At 36.1% G+C, this 24,342-nt stretch overlaps 2 protein-coding genes across 2 annotated transcripts; both read left to right on the plus strand.

Annotated features, from left to right (window-relative positions):
* The first annotated feature begins 4,891 nt into the window (after window positions 1–4,891).
* Window positions 4,892–5,920, plus strand: TAAR8 (trace amine associated receptor 8). Its single transcript, XM_054493089.2, is given in 1 exon segment — window positions 4,892–5,920. A coding segment is annotated over 1 exon segment (1,029 nt).
* A 17,363-nt stretch (window positions 5,921–23,283) lies between these two features.
* On the plus strand, window positions 23,284–24,318 carry TAAR6 (trace amine associated receptor 6). The gene is given in 3 exon segments (XM_054493002.2): window positions 23,284–23,680; window positions 23,683–23,764; window positions 23,766–24,318. Coding segments are annotated over 3 exon segments (1,032 nt in total).
* The last annotated feature ends 24 nt before the right edge of the window (window positions 24,319–24,342 follow it).

Raw genomic sequence — 24,342 nt, forward strand, 5'->3', positions numbered from 1 at the left:
AGAAATTGATAAGGATTTTTTGAAATAGTTTCAAAACATATATTTTTAAGATTGATTTTCTGAAATCAATCACGTGGCTTCAGCATCCTTTCACATGTGCTGCAAGGTCATAAGCCTCACTCCAGCCCCTGACTTTAAGCAATGAGCATGTACTATTTCCTGTCTGCACAGAGCACTTTTATTAGACCTCTTTAAAGGAGCCAAGATCCTGGGTTCCTTTGCTGCTTCAGAAACTGCAAAACTCATAGGTTCTGATTTTCAGCTCTGCTCACATGTTGTGTTTGTATCTTTTCATGCACACAGAGAAGATGGTCTGATTTATGAACTTTGCTTGTACCTTTCTTCCTTTTTATATGCCTGCTCTTTCCATATTTTCATTTGGAGCACAGGGGTGGATGAATGAACTAACTGAACCATCTTGACTGAAAGTCCTAATGAAATCTTCATCTTGTCTGGGAAGAAAATGTGGAAAAGGAAAAACCTGTTTTATCTGAGCGTGTATATTTTCTAATCTTAACTTTTTTACTTCAACTAGTTCTTTGGTCTCAAAAGGTAAGAACTTGATAGTTTTGTTTTCTAGTGTCTCTCCTGACAAATAATGCTCATCCTTCCTACTTTTCTGACTTCTGACTTCTATGCCTGAGGGGATCAAAAAACCTGGAGACAGGCATCTCACAGAGGTGACAGGAGCAGCAGGACACTGTCATCCACGGACCACATTTCTTGCCAGCAGCAGAAGCAGGTGATGCCTGTGGTAGGCAGAAAAATGCATACTCCATCCCATCCCCACCGTGATGTTCATATTCGAATCCCTAGAACCTGTGAATGTGTTATCTTACATGGCAAAAGGGACTTTGAAGATGTGATTAAATTAAGGATCTTGAGACGAGGAGATTATCCAGGATTAGCCAGGTGGGCCTAATGTAATCGCAAGTCATTAGAAATGTAACAGGGAGGAAGGGGAGTCAGTGTCAGGGTCAGAGAAAGACTTCAAGATGCTATGCTGCTGGTTTTATGAATGGAGGAAGGGACAACAACCTAAGGAATGCTAAGAAGCTTAAAAAGACATGAAAGAGATTCTCCCCTAGATCCTCTGAAAGGAATGCGCACCTCTGGCAACTTGATTTTAGTTCACTGAGACTCATTTCAAATTTCTAAAATCCAGAACTCCAGTCATGTAAAACAACATGACAAAAAATTTGTGCTGTGATTAACCACTAAATTTGGGTTAATTTATTACAGCAGCAATGGGAAATGAATACAATGCTATAATCCCAAGGCAGATGCCCCATGTATGGCTACAGATACCTCCAGCAGTTCTGGTGCTTACCTAACAATGAGCCCAGGTATCAGCAGCCAATCAGTAACATTCAGAGACTTCACTTTCCTAATACAGGACAGAGGCAGTTCATGGCCCTCTGGCTTTAAGAAACTGCGCTATTTCTACTCCCCTGAACCCAATCTCCCAGAGCCTAGATCTGTGCTTGGTTCCCTGCTTGGCAGTAAAACTTTTCCAGTTGGAGCTCAATCTCTGGTCTCATATTTTCCACTAGTTTTTCTTTAACACCCCAGAATAAAATAACAAACGATAAAATCAAATCCAAACACAAATAACAACATGAATGTTCTCTGAACCCATGTCTCTTGCTATCTATTATATAGGTCTCTTCCTTTTTACAGCTGAGCAGTATCAGTCATTGTTCATTATTTCACTTGCCTTCCCTCTCCATTCTCATTCATTCTCAATCCACTGCCATCTAGATTCTGTCTCCAACATTCCATCAGAAGAAATCCAGTCATGCTCATCATTAATCTAGTTGTTAATGACAACAAACAATTCTCAGTCTTCATTTGACTTGACACATCTACAGCATTGGACACTCCTGGCTATGCCTCCCTTACCTGAACCTCTTTCATTCCATGACGTCTATGGGACCACTTTTTCCTGTTTTTCTATCTGTATTTCTGGCTACTCTTTCTTTTTGCAGGTATAACTTTGAACTTGGTGCTCTCTGTTCCTTCTATTTTCACTGTGCATGCTCTAATCCAGTCAACAAATACTGAGTAGCATCCTACTACTCTATAAAACACATTTCTTCTGGAATGTTTCGTGTTTTGGCTGTTGATTTTATTTATTTATTGTTTTCATTCAAATGAGTAGGTTTGTTTCTTTTTAGTTTTTATTTTTCTTCTATTCTCCCCTCACCCAAAACATACATTTAGTGCCTGGTAGGTTTTTTATTTTTATTTATTTTTTATTTTTTTCATTTAACTGGACACATCTACAGCATTGGACATCCTGGCTATGGGCACCAGGCAATCACATTTCTTTCTATGGTTTCAAAACACCAGAATGCGAGAAACCCCAAATGACTGTTTCTGGCACAGTTTCTTTCCTGAGCTGAAAACTCATAGGCTAAATTCCCTACTGAAGAACTCCGGTGTTAAGTCCCTCTGACCAGTCCAAACCTAACCCATCATCTTTCTCTTCTAGACTCACTCTTTCTCCTGCTCACTGTATCCTGCCTATTGGCAAGCTGAAAACCTGGGAATCATCGTTGACTCTTACCTACATCATGCAGCTCTGAACCCTGCATCCTTTTGGTCTTTAAATTGCATGTATCACATTTCAGAAAATAGAGAAGCAAGGTTACTGAGTAAGAGTAGGGTGAGATCAAGCTAGGTTTGAGAATTAAAGGGAAGGTAAAATAGCATTGCCAAAAAGAATTTGGTAGATGATCAACTGAATGATTGTTTTTATGTCACACCTTTAATATATGTATTAATTTATTCCTTTTATTCCTATATATTTTTAGTACCTTTGTCCTAACTGGCATATCATATTTATATTTTCAAGTCCTATATATACTGTTGTGGAGGGAAAAGGTCTTTATCATTTCCTACTTAATAGGTGCCATATAGGATCAAAATTAGCTATTTTTTCCCCCAGGCCTGAAATCCTTTTTATGGAGCTTCATTCCTTAATCTCCCTTCTTAATCCCCTAAATTACTGTTAGTATTATGGGGACAAGCCTGTATGTCAAGAAAGGCTGTTATTTTCAGAACTGCCTGGACCTCAGCTTCTACACCCTCTTGTCTGGAAATTTCGCAGTTACCTCCACATAATTACCAAATTACTGTTAGTATTACGAGAACAAGGCTGTATGTCAAGAAAGGCTGTTATTATCAGAACTGCCTGGACATCAGCTTCTATACCCTTTTGTCTGGAAATTTCACAGTTACCTCCACATGGGGTATTCTTTGCCTCATCATTGAGCTGCTATTACAAAGAGATAATTTAATATCTGAAATGAAATAGGCAGAGTTATTCCATGGGCATATGACTGAGGCAGCAGTGCAGAGACCTACTGTTAGGGTTTCATGCTCATAGTTGCTGTCTTGAATTTCTGTCTTTGAAGTGTGTGTGTTGTTAACTGAAGGGACAATGGAGCATGTGCTGGGTGCTTGGAACTTCAGACCACTAGTAGTCTTGCATTACACCTTGTTCCTTCTTCCCTGGGAGGGGTATTCAGCCTCATGTTCCCCTTCCCCCTGGCACCTTGGGCTCCATCCAGTCTCCTCTTACCCACTCTGACCAGGGACCACTACCACCCTCTTTTCACCCCTGCAGAGGACTGGATGCATCACAGGGAGAGTTGCAGCCAGACACACCCTCCACAGTCTCAGGGCTAGGCATAGACTGTTGCCTCCATCTCTCGCTGGGAGGGTCACAGCACGTTTGATGAGCTCCTCAGCAGGGCCAAGCCCCTCATCAACCCCAATCCAGGTATCAAGTGCTTTCTGCTGTGCAGGTTGTAATCCCTTGGGGGTCATCGGTCTGCCTTTTGTTGAGGTAGCAGGCCTGTGAGAAGGGCAGATGCCTGGCTCAGCTTCTCACCCCCATCCTGACTATGGCATATTAGTTCAGCAGCTGGTAGGAGGGGGAATCTGGCAGTGGGTGGACCATGTGCAAGCTGAGTTGCAAGGCAGGGAATGTAGATGCCTGTGAGAGTCCTCACTTGCCCTGCAAATGCCTCTTTGTCCAAGACATTGCATAGCAAATATCGAACACTATGACAGGCCAAGAAAGACCATAAAAGAAAGGTAACAGCTTTCTATTTCAGTACCTTTAATGACACTTTTTGTCCATACTTTTGAACAAGGGTCTCTGCATTTTATTTTGTGCTGGATGATGCAAATTATATAGATAGTTTTGTAAATAAGGAATAGATAATATTACTGTCAAATCTTGGGTTAGGCTATTTCAGGACAGTTGAACTTAAAGAAATCTCATGGTTATGAAAATCATAAGTGTTTCTACCAAGTTGCAGAGCACAGAGAAACAGTTCTCTTATTGTAGGCGAACTTATCAAAAGTGGGATTCATTTCATGATTCACACCTTACACTATGGGGATTCCTTGTGAAGAATTTATAATGGGTACAATGGATTGGCTGGCTTCCTAAAATGTCCTAGGAGATGGAAGCTTATTAAAAGGTGACTTCTCAAATATGTAATTATATTATACATGATCGTCCTTTGAAAAGAAGAGATTCACATGTATATAAAACCAGGTATTTAAATTACATTTCCTCAATTACTTGGTTAATGTGATTACTCAGCTGATGAAAATTCATAGTAGATTTGCTTGGGGTAAACTACAAGGTTTAGACATAGCGACAGAAATAATTATGAGATTAAAGACAGACTTACGTTTTATATTTTTGAATTTAATTTCTCTTTATAATTAAAATTGAAAAAGAATATAATATGAAACAATATTTGTAAGTACTCACATATGCAGTTTGTTTTTGTTTTAATTTTCAGAATTCAAAATTATAATTCCCTATCACAAGGAAGGACAGAAATAGCAAACAACAAACAGCAGAACCATGACCAGCGATTTTTCCCAACCTGTTATGTAGCTTTGCTATGAGGATGTGAATGGATCTTGTATTAAAACTCCCTATTCTCCTGGGTCCCGGGTGATTCTGTACATGGCGTTTAGCTTTGGGTCTTTGCTGGCTGTGTTTGGAAATCTCTTAGTAATGACTTCTGTTCTTCATTTTAAGCAGCTGCACTCTCCAACCAATTTTCTCATTGCCTCTCTGGCCTGTGCTGACTTCTTGGTGGGTGTGACTGTGATGCCCTTCAGCATGGTCAGGACCGTGGAGAGCTGCTGGTATTTTGGAGCCAAATTTTGTACTCTTCACAGTTGCTGTGATGTGGCATTTTGTTACTCTTCTGTCCTCCACTTGTGCTTCATCTGCATCGACAGGTACATTGCAGTTACTGACCCCCTGGTCTATCCTACCAAGTTCACCGTGTCTGTGTCGGGAATTTGCATCAGCGTGTCCTGGATTCTGCCTCTCACATACAGTGGTGCTGTGTTCTACACAGGTACCAATGATGATGGGCTGGAGGAATTAGTAAGTGCTCTCAACTGTGTAGGTGGCTGTCAAATTGTTGTAAGTCAAGGCTGGGTGTTGATAGATTTTCTGTTATTCTTCATACCTACCCTTGTTATGATAATTCTTTACAGTAAGATTTTTCTTATAGCTAAACAACAAGCTATAAAAATTGAAACTACTAGTAGCAAAGTAGAATCATCTTCAGAGAGTTACAAAATCAGAGTGGCCAAGAGAAAGAGGAAGGCAGCTAAAACCCTCGGGGTCACGGTAATAGCATTTGTTATTTCATGGTTACCATATACAATTGATATATTAATTGATGCCTTTATGGGCTTCCTGACCCCTGCCTATATCTATGAAATTTGCTGTTGGAGTGCTTATTATAACTCAGCCACAAATCCTTTGATTTATGCTTTATTTTATCCTTGGTTTAGGAAAGCCATAAAACTTATTTTAAGTGGGGATGTTTTAAAGGCTAGTTCATCAACCATTAGTTTATTTTCAGAATAAGTCTAAGCACTAAGTTGAGAAAATTAAGAATATTTTCAAAATTATGAATTTATAAGGAATTTAAATATAAGAAGCAAATAAACCTTTTCAAAATTGGAGAAATATATCACTTTTCAAATTAACCAGGAAAAAGGTCACAGGAAGACTAAACTGTTGTAAAGATATTTACTACATTAAATAATAAATGATAAAGTGGTTCACACATGTAACCTCTTTCTATGTTTTGTACACATCCTTGCCACATGCACTAGTTTTTTCCAATTTACTGAATTCTGAATCGCATTTTTGGAGGTGAAATTTTGAATCATCTTTTTTTTTTTAACGCTCAACTTTATTTTCAAGTGGCCATTTTTTTTTCTTTTTTTTTGAGATGGAATTTTGCTCTTGTTGCCCAGGCTGGAGTGCAGTGGCGTGATCTTGGCTCACTGCAACCTCCGCCTCCCGGGTTCAAGCAATTCTCCTGCCTCAGCCTCCCGAGTAGCTGGGATTACAGGAACATGCCACCATGTCTGGCTACTTTTTATATTTTTTAGTAGAGGGGGAGTTTCACCATGTTGGCCAGGCTGGTCTCGAACTCCTGACCTCAGGTGATCTGCCCACCTTGGCCTCCCAAATTGTTGGAATTACAAGTGGCCATTCTTTAAGTGTCTTTTGCAACACTGTATTAGTTGGCTAGAGCTGCACTCTTTAAGTGGTTTTTGTATTATTTGGCTAGGGGTGCAATAAGAAAGTACCACAGACTGGATGGCTTAAACAACAAAAGTGTATTTTCCCATGATTCTACTGACTGGGAGTCCAAGGTCTAGGTGTCAGCAGGGTGAATTTCTTTTGAGGGCCTCCTTCCTTGACTTGCAGATGGCTGTCTTCTTTTAGTGTCCTCACCTGGTCTTTCTGTGTGTGTGTGTGTCCTAAACTCCTCTTCTCATAAGGATAAGCAGTCATATTGGATTATGGCCCACCCTAATCACTTCATTTTGACTTAATTATCTAGACTTGAGTACTAGGGGTTAGAGCTTCAACATATGAATTTGGGGTAACAATTCAGCCCATAACAGACACAGTCCATGTGGGATGATACTACCAAAGGGTCTGTTTATTTGCTGCTCTTCTGTGACTATTCCTCCCTGTTTCTTTAATGATTGTGCCTTCCAGGAGTTTGGGAGGCAGCAGGTAAGCCTCTCTTGCTTAATGGCTGGGCAGAATCTTAGCATGCTCACCCATAATATGGTGGAACCAATAATTCAGCCTTGGGATCAGGAAGTAACTATAGACATTGCCCAGAAATGTTTCATGTGAAAAAATCTACCCAAAAAGGCTGGCACAAAGATTATTAGCAAATGGAAATTGTGCAAGAATTACCAATGATCACCAGTAGTTGTCATTTCTATGTCAACTTTTATCTCCTGAAAATAATGCATAACTTGCTTCCACAACTTTTCTTAATAGTTTTTCTCACATTAAAAATAATGTGCATTTCACTACCTAGAATGTTGCAGAGTCAAAATTCTATGCTAATACTGTAAAAAAGTGTATTAAAAATAGTATAAACAATGTGTGCTATAACTTTACATTTTACTCTCTGGAAAAGTTTATACTTGGTTCAATAGAAGTCATTTTGGAATGCATATCTAGAATATTCTGTATAATGCTTTTGTTGGTACCATGTGATAACCTCTTTGGGCATAGACGGCTGAATTAGAGTTGGACAGGTGATTTTAGGAAGACTCTTCAATAGGCTGGGTTAAGTCCATCACATCATCACTCAAAAGAGTAAGAACTGAAACACCAAATCCGTTAATACTGAACTTTAGAATGAAGGTTGCTGTATGTTGCCTAAGTTTTATTTCTCTGAGTTTTAAGTGGTCATTGTTTCTTTTATTGCTGTGACAAAAACCATACTTATCACCAAAACATATTTAGCACATACTTAGAGATGAAACATTTGAAGTGTTTCTTTTAGGCTCCAGCTAAAGACAAGATGGTCCAATATTTTCACATTGCTAGTTAACACACCTAGATGAGAGAAAAATCAATATAGAAATTCAAAAATAGGAAGTTAAACTATCATTTGCAGATAATATGACTGAAAATAAATTTGTTTAAGTCTGCCTTATTACCATTGAGAACTAGTCCCAGACATCAACAACTCTTACCCTGATGTAGAAATAGATTACAAGACATACATTTTTCTGTAATTATTTAGTTTACTTAAGATGCAAATGTACTCAGTGACCTTGAATTATAAAATGTATATCACCAAAGAAAATTTTCTTATTACATTTATTTAAAAAATTCCTGTGTGGGACATCTTCTTCTGGTAATGGTAGAATAGGTTACTTATTCCATTCTCCTAGTGAGAAGATTCAGGAAATCTGGAAAAAGTGTTTTAAAAATCTTTAAAATATCAGAAAGATATAAAGGCAGTCAATAATTATTTAAGATCCAGGGAAAAAGGAAATTCAGAGAGGTGAACCTAAACTTTAGGGCCAATACCAAAAGGGGCATCTGAGACGATGGAGAGTGAAGCAGAGCTTTTAAAAATTATTATTATTTCAATAGTTTTGTGGGTACTTGTGGTTTTTGGTTACATGGATAAGTTCTTTAGTGGTGATTTCTGAGATTTTAATGCACTCATCACCTGAGCAGTGTACATTGTACCCAGTATATATTCACCCCCCCAACCTTCTCCCCTGAGTCCCCAAAGTCCATTATATCACTCTTAAGCTTTTGCATTCTCATAGCTTAGCTCCCATTTAAGTGAGAACATACAATATTTGGTGTTCTATTCCTGAGTCACTTCAGTTAGAATAATGGCCTCCAGCTCCATCCAAGTTGCTGGAAAAGACATTATTTTGTTCCTTTTTATGGCTGAGTGGTATTCCATGGTGTGTATATACCACATTTTCTTTAACCACTTGTTAGTCAGTGGGCACTTAGATTGGTTCCATATCTTTGCAATTGCAAATTGTGATGCTATAAACATGAGTGTGCATGTGTCTTTTTCATAAAATGACTTCTTTTCCTTTGGGTAGATACCCAGTAATGGGATTGCTGGATCGAATGGTAGTTCTATGTTTAGTTCTTTAAGAAATCTTCGTACTGTTTTCCATAGTGATTGTACTAATTTACATTCCCACCAGCAGTGTAAAAGTGTTCCCTTTCACCACATCCATGCCAACATCTATTGTTTTTGACTCTTTAATTGTGGCCATTCTTGCAGAAGTAAGGTGGTATCTCACTGTGGTTTTAATTTCCCTGATGATTAGTGATGTTAAACAATTTTTCATATGTTTGTTGGCTGTTTGTACGTCTTCTTTTGATAAATGTCTATTCACATCCTTGAAGCAGAGCTTTTAACAACCTGATAGGGTTAGTGGGAAATGATTAGATTGCAGAGTCTAACAAGAAAAATGAGCCCAGGCAACAATGACCACTAATGATTTTTGTTACAGTCTGGAAGACTACTATTCTCTAAACATCAGGGTAAGACTTCACTTCAAATAGTCTCAATGTGTATAATGGAGAAAATGATTATCCCAGATTGTTGGTTTTTCTAGCCACACACCACAAGTAAAGGCAAATTTTCTCTGGAGAAACACAATATCTCAGTTCTCAAGTTATTACATCAACTTTTCATATAGAATGTCTCAACTCAATTTAAACAGGAAAAAGGAGAAAAGATAATATCATGAAAATCAACAGAAATGGTGGAAAAAAGTTTAAAAACCAATGGGAAATTCATATTATGCTTTACAGTAACTAACTTGATTACCTTTAACAGTTTTTAATATAACAAAGCTGACCACATTCAAGGAAATAATCATGTTTGGAAACTGTAAACCATTTTTAAAAATCAAATTTCTAGATCTCAAAATTACTGCTCTCTGCTTCTCAAGCCACAAAGAATCCAGACATTGGTTATGTAGAGGTCTACAAATGGGTTATACAAAAATAGTATCTATATACTGTCTGTCTCCTACCTCCTCTCTCACAGGTCAAAATTCATGCCACAGAAAGTTTGTCCCCTGAAACTGTAGGGTATCTTCATTTGGCCACTTCAACAACCTTTGCAAAAGTGATTTCCCATACCACTTGAGTCTTGAAGTGATGGGAGGAACTAGTCTCTGGGCACTGGCCACAAACCATGGGCCCTCATGCCACTAATGGGTTTGGTGTTCTTAGGGGTGTCTTAGAGTAAGCAGTAAGGTGTTAATCAGAGAATATGAAGATGCATAAATACGATGGTCTGATACAAACGCCCATGGGACAAGGAAGAAATCGAACTGAAAATTAGAAAATATTATTAATTGGATGATAAAATAAGACAAATAAAATAAAATAGCAAATAACAAAAATGTAGAATGCAAGGGAGAAATTTCTGATTTGGACTGTGATGACACAGCTTGATCAAACCATCTCCACCACTTAGGACAATTATAAAAGCTCAACTGAACACATAGAACAACTGTCTAAAGTATTGGATAGCAACTATGACAGCCTAGAATTGTTGGACAAAATTCTAGAGAGAAAGGAAGCACATTGAAATGAGCTGGGCCTTCTGCAAAAATTCTTATATTCACAACAGCATCTATTCTTGCTGTGACATGTACAGGCTAAGCAGAAAATGGTGTCCTAAACCAGTCAGTAGTCTCCAATTGCTGTACGGAAAAAATTTGTAGTTTAGGGACCAAAAAAGCCAGTGTTTAAGAAACCAACACTCAGGAGAAGGGAGAATAGCAGAGAAGTGAGGGCAGCATCCTGTGTTGCTTTTGCCGTTGGACATTTTTCTGAATTCTGAAATTCTCTGTGGCTAAGAACCCGAGAAACAAAGAAAAATGCAATTGCTAAGAAGCTAAGCAGGACTTTGGCAGTCTCTTGTAACTGGAGAGGCAAAAATTGGAGTTCAGGGGTTGCTGCAGAGAAAAGACAAAGGTAAACACCCCAGGATTTCAATTGAGACCTCTTGGGGGAAGGTATCAAAGTGGTAGCACTTTTTTTTTTTTTTTTTTTTTAAACAGAGTCTCGCTCTGTCACTTAGGCTGGAGTGCAGTGGCACGACCTTGGCTTACTGCAACCTCCGCCTTCTGGGTTCAAGTGATTCTCCTGCCTCAGGAGTGTGCCACCACGCCTGGATAATTTTTGTATTTTTAGTAGAGATGCGTTTCACCATGTTGGTCAGGCTGGTCTTGAACTCCTGACCTCATGATCCACCCGCCTTGGCCTCCCAAGTGCTGGGATTACAGGCGTGAACCACTGTGCCTGGCTTAAAGTGGTAGCATTTTAAACCTCATGGTTACTATATATGATGATTGATTCATTCATTGGTTCTCTTTGGGGTTTTATCATACCTTCCTATGCTTATGAGATATTTTCCTAGTTTGGTTACTCTGTGTTCCAAATACTTTGATTTATGCTTTATTTTACCCTTGGCTTAGGGGTGCAATAAAACTTATTATAACTGGACAATATTAAAAGACAGTTTATCAACCATAAACTTTTTCTCTAAATCAGCCTAAATTTGAAATTAAGGAATTTGTGATATAATGAGAATTTTCCAGCAATAACGATATGAAAAACAGTGTGTGAATATAATACTTATTTGGAAAGAGGAATGGTACTTCAATTTTAATTGCATAAGCTTTATACTTTTATTGTTTTGTTGAAGTGAACATTTTTAAGCATTTGATAGAAACATTTACTAAATGATGGTTAATACAAGGTTCGTATTTCCAGTTTCTGCAAATCTGCCACTTCCCTACTTTGTCAGTTGTTAGTTATTTTCCTCCTCCAGACCTTCATTTCATACTTAACTTCTGCCACTTTCAAAGGTTTCCTGGTTCCCTAGTCCCTGTGTAAGTCTTGCCCTCTATGTCTTTCTCTAGATTGGATTTGCTTTGCTTTCATTTTCAGAAGCTTATTTCTTGGGGTCCAGTTTTTCTGCAGCTGTTAGGAACAGGCCTCTGAGCTTTATACATCAGCCATTACAGGCCCAGGACAGAACTCATATTTTATATTTTGGAGATGTTTCACAAATGTGGAAATAAACTTGGTTCAATTTCTGCAATGGTGATTTTTATGGGATTGTTTTTCTCATCCCGTACGGGTTGTTATTTTATGTTTCAGTCATAATATAAGGCATTTTGCTGTCTTTTGTTTTTCTATAAACACTATCCAAAGTTTGCACATTGTTGATGATGAAAATAATAATGTATTTTAAATTATAGGAAAAGAATAGTTCATTCAGGAAATGATGATTGGACATATGGTTTTTTGGAAAAATACTGCTAAGCATCTTGTCTCATATTATTTACAAAATCAAAGCTGATTTCTTCCAGAGGTTACAAAATTAGAAGAAAATATTGTTTTCATAATTTTCTATTGTCAGAATCATAACAGAAAACCCTAATTGTCATGCACTCAATTTAAATATCTTAAACTTCGTGACAAAACAGGAAAATTAGGGGAAAAAAGAGAACTTTTGAAAAGCTATAGATGGCATGCTTAATGGAACAAGAATACACCACGGAATACTATGCAGCCATAAAAAAAGAACAAGATCATATCCTCTGCAGGAACATGGATGGAGCTGGAAGCCATTATCCTTAGCAAACTAATGCAACAACAGAAAACCGAATACAGCATGTTCTCACTTATAAGTGGGAGCTAAATGATGAGAACACACAGACACAAAGAGGGGAACAACAGACACTGGGGCCCATTCGAGGGAGGAGGGTGGAAGGAGGGGGAGGATCAGGAAAAATATCTATCCAGTACTATGCTTAGTACCTGGGTGACAAAATAGTCTGCACATTAAACCCCCGTGACACAAGTTTACCTATATCACAAACCTGCACACATGCCCCTGAACCTAAAATAAAAGTTAAAAAAAATAAAAAGAAAGAAAAGGCTAGTGTGATAGCTGACACCTGTAATCCCAGCTCTTTGGGAGGCTGAGGCAGATGAATCACTTGAGCCCAGGAGTTCAAGACCAGCCTGGGCAGCTTGGCGAAACTCTGTCTCTATAAAAAAATTTAAAAATATAGGCCGGGCGCGGTGGCTCATGCCTGTAATCCTAGCACTTTGGGAGGCCGAGGCGGGCAGATTGCCTGAGCTCAGGAGTTCGAGACCAGCCTGGGCAACACAGTGAAACCCCGTCTTTACTAAAATATAAAAAATTAGCCCGGCGTGGCAGCATGCGCCTGTAGTCGCAGCTACTTGGGAGGCTGAGGCAGGAGAATTGCTTGAACCTGGGAGGCAGAGGTTGCAATGAGCCGAGATTGTACCACTGCACTCTAGCCTGGGCGACAGAGCGAGACTTCATCTCAAAAAAAAAAAAAAAAAAAAAAACAAAAACAAAAGCAAATAAAAACAAAAAACAAAACTTGAAACACACAATTTGTTTGATTCTGCAGTTCTATTTCTAGCAATTAATCCTAAGAAAAGAGGCTGGCAAGTAAGCACACATTACAAACATATTTGTTGCATAACTCTTAACTATTAATTGGGAAAATCCTACATCAATATGGAATAAATTAAATAAATTGTACTCTATGTATGTAATGGAATGTTATGAAGTCCTTAAAAAGTGCTAAGAGTTCCTGTACAAACTTACATGTGAAGACAATCACAATATTTTTTTTAACTAAAGACAAAACAAAAAACTCTAATATAGCTTACAAAACAGTATATATAATACAGCCCCTATATATGTAATGTATGTTCTTATATGCATTCTTACAAAGTCTCATCTTATGTATTACAGGCAGTGTGTATGTTGGTGGAGGAGGGGATAATTACTTTGTAAATTATCTCTATCATGTACATGTTTGTGATAAAATAATATGTTAAAATTCATAGAGCCATTTCACATATCTCAGTTCTGATCTGAGCATTGAAATGAGGGTTATCTGTTTGTTTGTTTTCATTCAAGGAGAATATCTTTTGAGTATGTATCTGTGGCATATAGACTTTTAACATATGAAATGAAATAATAGCTGCATTGGTATATTTCAGAAACTACATTTTAAAGGCATTAATGTATCTTAGGAATTACATCTTAATTTATTAATGTATTATAAGTGTTATTTTGCAGCAGGTCTATCAGATCTTCCAACTCTTTCTTCTAAAAGTTAATTATGTGCTATATTCAGGAGTTACAGAAGCTACCAGGAGTCATTCCCAAATCCATTTTCTCCAAGAACATGTGGCTATTTACACAGTAAGAATTAATTCAAGATTTTGTTAATATGGTAAAATAAAGGCCAAATAGCTCTGGGAACAGAATAGTGAATAGGTAAGGTTTTCTGTAGAAGGCAGAATATCTTATAGTGTCCCAATTCCCATTAGCACAGTGACTTGAGTTGTATCCTGAGAGTCATCCTGACTAGATGTGGGAGCCCATTTGGAGTTTTCTCAGATGTCTCATACTGTGAATGTCTGATTGAAAACCCGGGGCATAGAGTTAGGACTGTGACCCTGTAACAATACTGATTGAAGTGTTAAAATGGCACCTCAGTAGTCATATTTGATTTCAGAAATATCAGAGTACTATGAAAGAGTGTGTTTGGAAGAGTTTTACACAAGGTTTGTACTTACATGGATAGATACAGGGTGATTGGCATAGGAAATGAAAACCAAACAAACAAAAGCAAAGTTGGGCTTCTAATGTCACTGACTGTCAGGAAAGGACTTAGAGCAAAAGCATGGAGGGCAATATTTTTTAACAGCCCCTATCTTAGACTTGACATTTCTTTAAAAACTTAATGACTTCCTGGCAATAGAAAGAAGGCTAAGCCAGCCCATCAGCACTAGCCACAGGATTCAGAGACCTGTGGCTGAGACATATGCATTGGAAGAGGAAGACTTCACAAGGCTGGAAGGAAAACTTGCCTTCTCGGAGGTAAAATGCTGCTAAGTGTGCTCCTTAAAGTTAGGGAAATGCATTCCTCAAGACAGACCACAAAGAGTACCCACAGATAATAATGTGGAGGTCAAGTCCACTGGAACTTGGATGCCATCCTGGGGAAAAGGAGTAAACCCTAAATGTGCTGAGATTTATTTATTGTACCCAAAGGAATGCAAGCATATAAGCAAATTTAAGTGAATTGCAGAAAAGTAAATTACATTCATAGCATACCTGAGTGTCTGATACCAAAGATTTGTACCTATCATCAAGTATATTTTTGTCCTCTCTCCTCCCACACACTGACCTTTGCATAAATCCAAACTGCTTGGAAAATGAACGCAGGTATGATCAGTTTTAATCTTGTGCACATTTCTCCTTTATCCCATGCTGCTGCCTAAACAATGCCTGTGTTACAACAACACAAGCCTCCTTGTCAATCCTGACAATGCATGACACCTCCTCTTCTCCAAGACTTGGAACACACACTCTTCTCTCTTTCTTGGTTATGTTTTCTGTGTTTTTACCTTCAATTTGTCTCCTTAGCCTACTAGACCCAACTTTAAGTTCACCTCATTGTTATATTTTCTCCATATACTCTTGGAGAAAGTGTGTATTGCTCCATTATTTTGTTCTTCCACTGTAGAACACGCCTAGGATGCTGGACTCCCCTCATAAGTTTATTTCATACAGCTGTGGTGAAGGTCATACTTCCTGGTCCCTCCTGCAGTGGATGAGCATATCTTAGATGATAAATTCACTCAAGCATTCAAGTTTCCCCAAGTATTTGGATGCCTTTCTTGACAGCAAAGCAAAGAAGTTCTGACCTTTCATCTTCTGTTGGTATTGCATTTGGATCCATATTTCAATCATCTGACCAAGCAATCTGTTGGAGCTCTTCCTAGCTCCTTGAAGTAAAATATTTAATATAGACTGTCTGTGTAGTGGGTTCATATCAATATATTCAGTTCAATCCAACTTTACATTCTTTCCGTATTGGTATTATGTGGTTTAGATTCAGTCCCATAGATAGTTTTCAGGTTTCTGCTAGTATATATTGTCAAAATCATCCAACTTTTTTGGTTTGTGTTGTACCTCCTGATGGGTCACACTATGTAACTCTCCTATTTCGGCTGGGGTCTGATTGTAAGTCAGTCTAAAAGCAAGAAAAGGTATTAAGAGTAGGTTCTGAGGAGGATCAGCAGTACATTGTAAGGCAACTACCTCAGAAGAGGACATTATAGATTCTTTACCTGAGAGGAGATTGACCTCCTCAGACAGGGCTGAAAAGGCTGCCTCCACTGGCAGAAAAGGCTTGAACCAATTTAGGAGTTTGAGGTACCCAGTTTTATAAAGATCTGTCTATATGTCACCATTCTAATTTTCAGAACCCCTTTCCTTCTAAATCAGTTCCAGGATTTTAATAAAAGAGACCCTGGGAGTTTGGAAATTGAGTTTACTTTGTAATTCAACCACTTGCAAAATTAGACTTTGGATTTAATATTCAGAAACATATCCCTGTGGCTATAAGAGATAAGAGATTCTTTCCATGCATTCATAGAAGCTTTCATGTCCCTCTAGCCTATAAAACTTACCCTATTCTTTCCCTAAGTTCTCCAGAGCAGTTAAAAGTAACTAACCAACCTATTATACTCCTCATTTTTGTTAAAATGTTGTATAGCAGCAAACTCATAGTCCCCCAGAGCCTTTTCTGTAAGCATTTGACTCTGTCTACAGACGATAATTTGAGTAAATGTTTTGCCCCTGTATGCCACAGAATACCAGTTCCCTATCTATCACTGGAAACAGTCAGTAATACCTTTAAATATGATTATACCAGATAATCAATTCCAGGAAACCAGAACCTATTCAGAGATTTCCTCTTAACATTCAGTTCCTGTGGAACATTGTTCTTGTGTCATTATATGATATCCCTCTTTATTTCTTAGAGTACTATTTGTGTAAATTTTACATTGTCTGCTATTTGTATAACCACACCTGCTTTTTAAATGCTTATTATTATAGTATATCTCTCTCAATTCTTTTTTTAAAACTGTCTGTGTTTAAAATGTATTTCCTGTAGGTAGTATATAGTAAGGTATTGCTTTTTTAATGCACTCTGAAAATCTCAGCTTATTAATATATATATTTATTTATATATTTATATACTTATTAATATATTTATATATAAATATATACTTATTAATATATTTATATATAAATACATACTTATTAATATATTTATATATAAATACATACTTATTAATATATTTATATATAAATACATACTTAATATATTTATATATAAATACATACTTATTATATATTTATATATAAATACATACTTATTAATATATTTATATATAAATACATACTTATATTTATATATAAATACATACTTATATTTATATATAAATACATACTTATTAATATATTTATATATAAATACATACTTATTAATATATTTATATATAAATACATACTTATTAATATATTTATATATACTTATTAATATATTTATATATAAATACATACTTAATATATATAAATACATACTTATTAATATATTTATATATAAATACATACTCATAGTTATATATAAATACATACTTATTAATATATTTATATATAAAAACATACTTAATATATTTATGTATACTTATTAATATATTTATATATAAATATATACTTATTGATATATTTTTATATAAATATATACTTATTAATATATTTTATATATACTTATTAATATATTCTTATATAAATACATACTTATTAATATATTTATATATAAATACATACTTATTAATATATTCTTATATAAATACATACTTATTAATATATTTATATATAAATACATACTTAATATATTTATGTATACTTATTAATATACTTTTATATAAATATATACTTATTAATATATTTTTTATATACTTATTAATATATTTATATATACTTATTAATATATTTATATATAAATATATACTTATTAATGTATTTATATATAAATATATACTTATTAATGTATTTATATATAAATATATACTTATTAATATATATTATATTTATATATAAAGCCCTGCAATTAAATATATATAACATATATTTCTGATGTAAGTAATCTCACATATTTGGGTTTAATTCTATTTTCTTGTTACCAGTTTTTCATTTGTGCCTTTTGTATTTTAATTCTCTGTTGCTCCTTTCTTGTCTAATTTGGGCTACTTTTAGTTTCCATTGCTTTTCTTCTGTTGGCTTCTTAACTATGGAGAGATACAACGTGGTTGTAGATTAGTAGACTCAATACTTAAGATGCCCAATTCTTCAGTGTTATCAGGAAAATGTAGCAATCCTCAATATACATGCACCTAATTGCAGAACATCTAACTTTATAAATCATAAATGACAGAACTAAAAAGATAAGTGAACAAATTTACCTTGATCAGATATTTTAGCACCTCTCACTCCATAATTCATTTATAGACTCAATTTTATACCAACAAAAATTCCACAGGCTTTTTCGGGCAGAAATTGGCATGGTGATTTTAAAATTTATATGAAACATCAAAAGAAATGGAATGGACTAAACAATTTTGATAAAGGATAGCAAAGTGGAAGGCTTATATTAATACAACCTGACTTTAAGACTTACTAGAGGCTGGGCGTAGTGGCTCGTGCCTGTAATCCCAGCACTTTGGGAGGCTGAGGCGGGCGGATCATGAGGTCAGGAGATCGAGACCAGCCTGGCAAACATGGTGAATCCCCATCTCTACCAAAAATACAAAAATTAGCTGGGCGTGGTGGCACATGCCTGTAGTCCCTGTTACTCGGAAAGAATAGCCTTTTAAAGAAATGCTGCTGGAATTGCTGAATATTCATATACTACTGCTATGGCTACTACTAAACCCCAAACCCTTCCTCACAACATATTCAAAATTAATATGAAATTAGATCTAAACATAAGAACTAAAATTGTAAAAATTCTAGAGGGAGCATAGAAGAAAAAGTTGGGATCATCAGGTTAGGCAAAGATTTCTTAGAAAATAAACAGAGTCAATAACCATACAAATTAATTAAATTTTTTGAAAATTAAAATCTTCTACTTTTCAAAAACACTATTAAGGGAGTGAAAAGTAAACATTTACAGCATATATTTGGAAATAAGATATATCCAGTCAACTCAATAATAAAAAATAAAATTCAGTGAAAAATGAGCAAACGTTTTTACAGATGGTTCACTAAAATGAATACATTAGCAGCTAATAATAACATGAAAAGATGCTCAACATCATTATTCACCAACTTAAAAATGTGAGATACTGCTACACCCTGTAGAATGGATACAATAAAAAGAAATGGCAGTACCAAGTGTTGAAGAGGGCTTAGAGTGATTGGAACATTCAGATTGCTGATGGGAGCATAAAATGGTGCAATTACTTTAGAACACAGTTTTTAGCTTCTTACACAGTTAAGCATAAGTTCCCCATAAAATCCATCAATTCTGCATCTAGATATTTACCCAAAAATATAAAAGCATGTGTTTATGCAAATAATTGTATATGAATATTTACAGCAATGCTATAGCAGCCCCAACAGGAACACTGTCCAAACGTCTATCAACAGGGTATATTAATAAATCAGGTGTGGTATATTCATGCCATGCAATCCTACTTAGTAATAATAAGAAATGAACAATGAATATACCCAATAACATGAATGAATCTCCCAGATACTGAACTGAGTGAAAGAAGCTGGTCACAGAGGAGTACATGCTGTGTGGTTCTCTTCACATGTGATTTTGAGAACAGGCAAAAATAATCTATAGCGATAGAAAGAGATCAGTGCTTGCCCATGGCAGGAGAAAGGAAGTGGGGGTAAGATTGGCTGCAAAGGGCAATTAATGTGTCTAATCGCATCATCTTACACAGATAAAGTTTGACATTGTAGTTTCTACAAAATCCTAAGTAGTCTTCTTACCGTAATTATAACATAATTGACATAGTTGTTAATTTGAGTTTGATAAATGAATAAAACTGATTCTTATACTTTGATCCACAGCAGTCAACAATTACTTTTGTATACAAAATTTCAGAGACTGTATTGTGTAATTTGTAAACCAGGAAATATTTAACTAAAGAAACATGTATAAAATTTATTTTAATATTACAAAATACAAAGTAATATGGTTTTTAGGATTGTAGTTAGTGATAATTCATATTCGTAAAAAAGATAAGTTTTGTTAGATTATAATGGATAATAAGACATACACGAATTTAAAATTATATAGATAAAATGTCCTAGAGATTTATGATGGTTTTAGTATAATATTACATCATGTATCACAATAAACTGGGTTTTGAAAATAAATAAATTAATTCAAAAACAAAAACAATAGAATCCTTGGAATCAAGGATTCCAGTGCATGATTAATTTTCCAGTGGATCTAAGTGTCAGTGTGTTTTACAAATTTGTTTTGACAAAACACTTACCTAGAATTCTTTCCTTTAATTAAACTTGTATAAATTGATATAGCAAATAAATGAAAAAATGAAGAAAAATGATTGAACAAGTATGAGTTCTACCCAAGATATAAAACAAAGGGATTAAAAAGGGAAGATTTGCTAGAGCTCATTTGGAGGCTGTGATTGAAGAAAAAGTACTTTCATACTGTTTCTCACCCTACTCAAAGTATCCCACAAGCTGTTAATCTATATTTCTAAGAAATACTTGTCAAACACAAATGGATTATGGAATGAATCAACTTGAGCACTGACTCAGCTATGCACTAACTTGAAGAACTGCTTAGACCATAACTTAGATAAATTGATTGCATATAATCAGTGCCCACCGCTTTTCATTTACAGTTGAGCACTTTGACCCTGCTTTGTGTTTGGTTGCTTTTAGCCTCTGATCCAAAGAGACAAGAATACAAAACATTTATCTCCCTTTCTCTTATTAACAAACTTCTGAGTTTGGGTACTGCAACAACAGGGCCTCATTATCACATCTTTCTCCCACCTTAGTCATAATGAAGAATGTTTCACACTCTGGGTCACTGGGGAAATGGTTTACTTAGTGGATTTTTATTTTAGAAATGTCTTTAAGGAGTTCACAACCTGCAAACTAAAGAGCAAGTGTAGAAGTGAGACTGAAAACTTTAGCTGATGCAAGACACTCAAAAGTTTGCCTTCAAATTCTGCCCTGGGTGTTAGAATCATAAAACTCTGGGAAAGAGGACTTCTGCTTACTCTCGATCTTATCTGATCCAAATCCATTTATGATGATGGTCTTAGGAGCAAGATTGAAAGAGTTGTATATGTGCAATAATTTTAGAGGCCCTGAAAACACCCTCCAATTGACATCCCATCTCAGCACTGGACCAGGGCTCTTTATTCACTAATCCAGAACATAAAAGTATAAATTAAAACAGAATCCTCTAGTACGTTTAGATGGTACAATAAAAAAATAGAATATCTAAAATTCTATAAATATTAAAGTAGAATTTTTGTTTTCTCATGTTTTTAGGGACCTCTTTGTCTCATCTGCCTGTCATTGTGCTTACTGTAGACACTATTGTCTTTCATCTGTGTAGCACTTATCACAATTTGGAATCATAAATCTATTTCCTTAAGTTTTGTTTTCCTCTTAAGATTATAAGCTTCATGAGTATAGTGGTCATAACAGTTTTGTTCATTACTTTAATACACAGCTACTGGAATTCAATAAATATGTGTTGAATAGATGAATTAATAAATAAATATCAGAATGATGAAGGGGTATAAAGTTATTTCTCTATTTGAAATGGAGGCATCACTTGACACTTTTTTATTGCCTAAGACAATTGTCTTAATGGAGGAAGGGGGTTGATTTTGTCCCTTGAGGAATTTGGCAATGTCTGGAGACATTTTTGATATCTCAGCTAGAAGGATTTTACTGACATCTCGTAGCAGGGATGCTGCTAAAAGCCATGTGATGAACGGAATAACTTATCATATCAAAGAGTTATCTGAATTCAGAAGTCCATTGTGCTCAAGTTGAGAAAGCCCCACACGGGGTTTTGTCTATATAAGCAATTGAGACCATTTCACAAAATCAGACACTCAGAAAATATTAAGAAGAATCTGAAAATTACTGGTTAAGAGTGTTAATTTTATTGAGTAGGAATCAGATAGCAAGATTGATTAATAATAATACTTATCACTCTTTATAACTTGACAAGCAAGTTCACAAATGTCTCTAAAGTCACAGCCCTATACTGGAAAGAGAGTTGAACACTTCTTCAGGAAGAGAATAATATTTTTCTTCACTCTGCAGTGTCTTTACATTCCAGGGTTAAGAATGTTACTGAGGATTCTCTTCACATTTTCCAGTTTCCTGTTCATTATTCCTATGTTTTGACTACTTTTAGCATCGGGAGCACAAAGGCCAGTCACCAGGAATTGCAAACCAATGTGTAGTCAGAGAGAGAGGGCTCACTCTCCATTTGTCATGTGGATGCAGACACGTTGCAGACGTGTTCCCAGTAACAATGTCTTGAGAGGAGGACTGGTCTTTCCACCAGCATCTCAGAATTGCCGGTGTGTCTAAACACCATGTCATTCTTTAATGCTTTCATGCAGCATATTTTATCAATCTCAAGTTCTCCTCACTATGCATTATAATAATTTCTGCTTGTTGGTAACCAGTGCAGATGGAAAAGTGATTCTTAACAGGAGAGAAAGAGCCAGGTATTGATGCTTACTGTTTTACACCCTATTGTATCTTTGTAACAAAAACCCGGGTGGCTAAGTTATGACTGGGAACAATGGAATGGTTCAAGTCTATGCCCTAAGGAAAAATAAATCTTTGGCCTGAAACAATAATGATAATAGAATTTAATATAGAGTAGAGACCTGCTTTGTAGAATAACTTTCCTAGTAATCACTGTTGAAAATAATCATACTAGTTCACACCTCGCACTACAGGGATTCCATCAAGGGACTTTCCCATTGAAGGCATTTATTTAGCTAAAAGGACTTCATCTTTAAGGCAGTAATGCAGGACAGATAACAGAGATAAAGGTAATAGGAGGTGATCTTTCAGCTCCATAATTACATCCCATATGAGCGACTGTTGCACAGAGAAATTCAGAAGGTAAAAATAAAATATAAAAGGGTATTTATGACCAAAAGGGAATTTTATCAAATTAAGAGCATGAGACATTTGTCAGTTGAAACAATCTCCAGTAATCTTGTGCAATATAATTTTCATCAAATTTTATTTTGTCATAAAAAACATTTTGGATTTATAATAAAAATGGAAACTTGAAAAATTATATTAGAGATAATATCTGATAATTTCCTCTGGCATCCTGGTGAATATGTGTTTTTTCCCCAGGAGCACTGAAAATCAGAAACAATCCTGTATTTTTTTTGTGATAATCAACAAGGACAAAACTTCTCCACATGTAAATAACAGCGTTATGAGCAGTAACTCGTCCCTGCTGGCAGCTGTGCAGCTGTGCTATGCGAACGTGAATGGGTCCTGTGTGAAAACCCCCTACTCGCCTGGATCCCGGGTGATTCTGTACATAGTGTTTGGCTTTGGGGCTGTGCTGGCTGTGTTTGGAAACCTCCTGGTGATGATTTCAATCCTCCATTTCAAGCAGCTGCACTCTCCGACCAATTTTCTCATTGCCTCTCTGGCCTGTGCTGATTTCTTGCTGGGTGTGACTGTGATGCCCTTCAGCATGGTCAGGACCGTGGAGAGCTGCTGGTATTTTGGGAGAAGTTTTTGTACTTTCCACACCTGATGTGATGTGGCATTTTGTTACTCTTCTCTCTTTCACTTGTGCTTCATCTCCATCGACAGGCACATTGCGGTACTGACCCCCTGGTCTATCCTACCAAGTTCACCGTGTCTGTGTCAGGAATTTGCATCAGCATGTCCTGGATCCCGCCCCTTGTACAGCGGTGCTGTGTTCTACACAGGTGTCTATGACGATGGGCTGGAGGAATTATCTGATGCCCTAAACTGTATAGGAGGTTGTCAGACCATTGTAAATCAAAACTGGGTGTTGATAGATTTTCTATCCTTCTTTATACCTACCTTTATCATGATAATTCTGTATGGTAACATATTTCTTGTGGCTAAACGACAGGCTAAAAAGATAGAAAATACTGGTAGCAAGACAGAATCATCCTCAGAGAGTTACAAAGCCAGAGTGGCCAGGAGAGAGAGAAAAGCAGCTAAAACCCTTGGGGTCACAGTGGTAGCATTTATGATTTAATGGTTACCATATAGCATTGATTCATTAATTGATACCTTTATGGGCTTTATAACCCCTGCCTATATTTATGAGATTTGCTGTTGGTGTGTTTATTATAACTCAGCCATGAATCCTTTGATTTATGCTTTATTTTACCCATGGTTTAGGAAATCAATAAAAGTTTTTGTGACTGGTCAGGTTTTAAAGAACAGTTCAGCAACCATGAATTTGTTTTCTGAACATATATAAGCAGTTGGATAGACGAAGTTCAGG

Source organism: Pongo pygmaeus, chromosome 5, assembly GCF_028885625.2.
Source record: "Pongo pygmaeus isolate AG05252 chromosome 5, NHGRI_mPonPyg2-v2.0_pri, whole genome shotgun sequence".
Classification (NCBI taxonomy): Eukaryota; Metazoa; Chordata; class Mammalia; order Primates; family Hominidae; genus Pongo; species Pongo pygmaeus.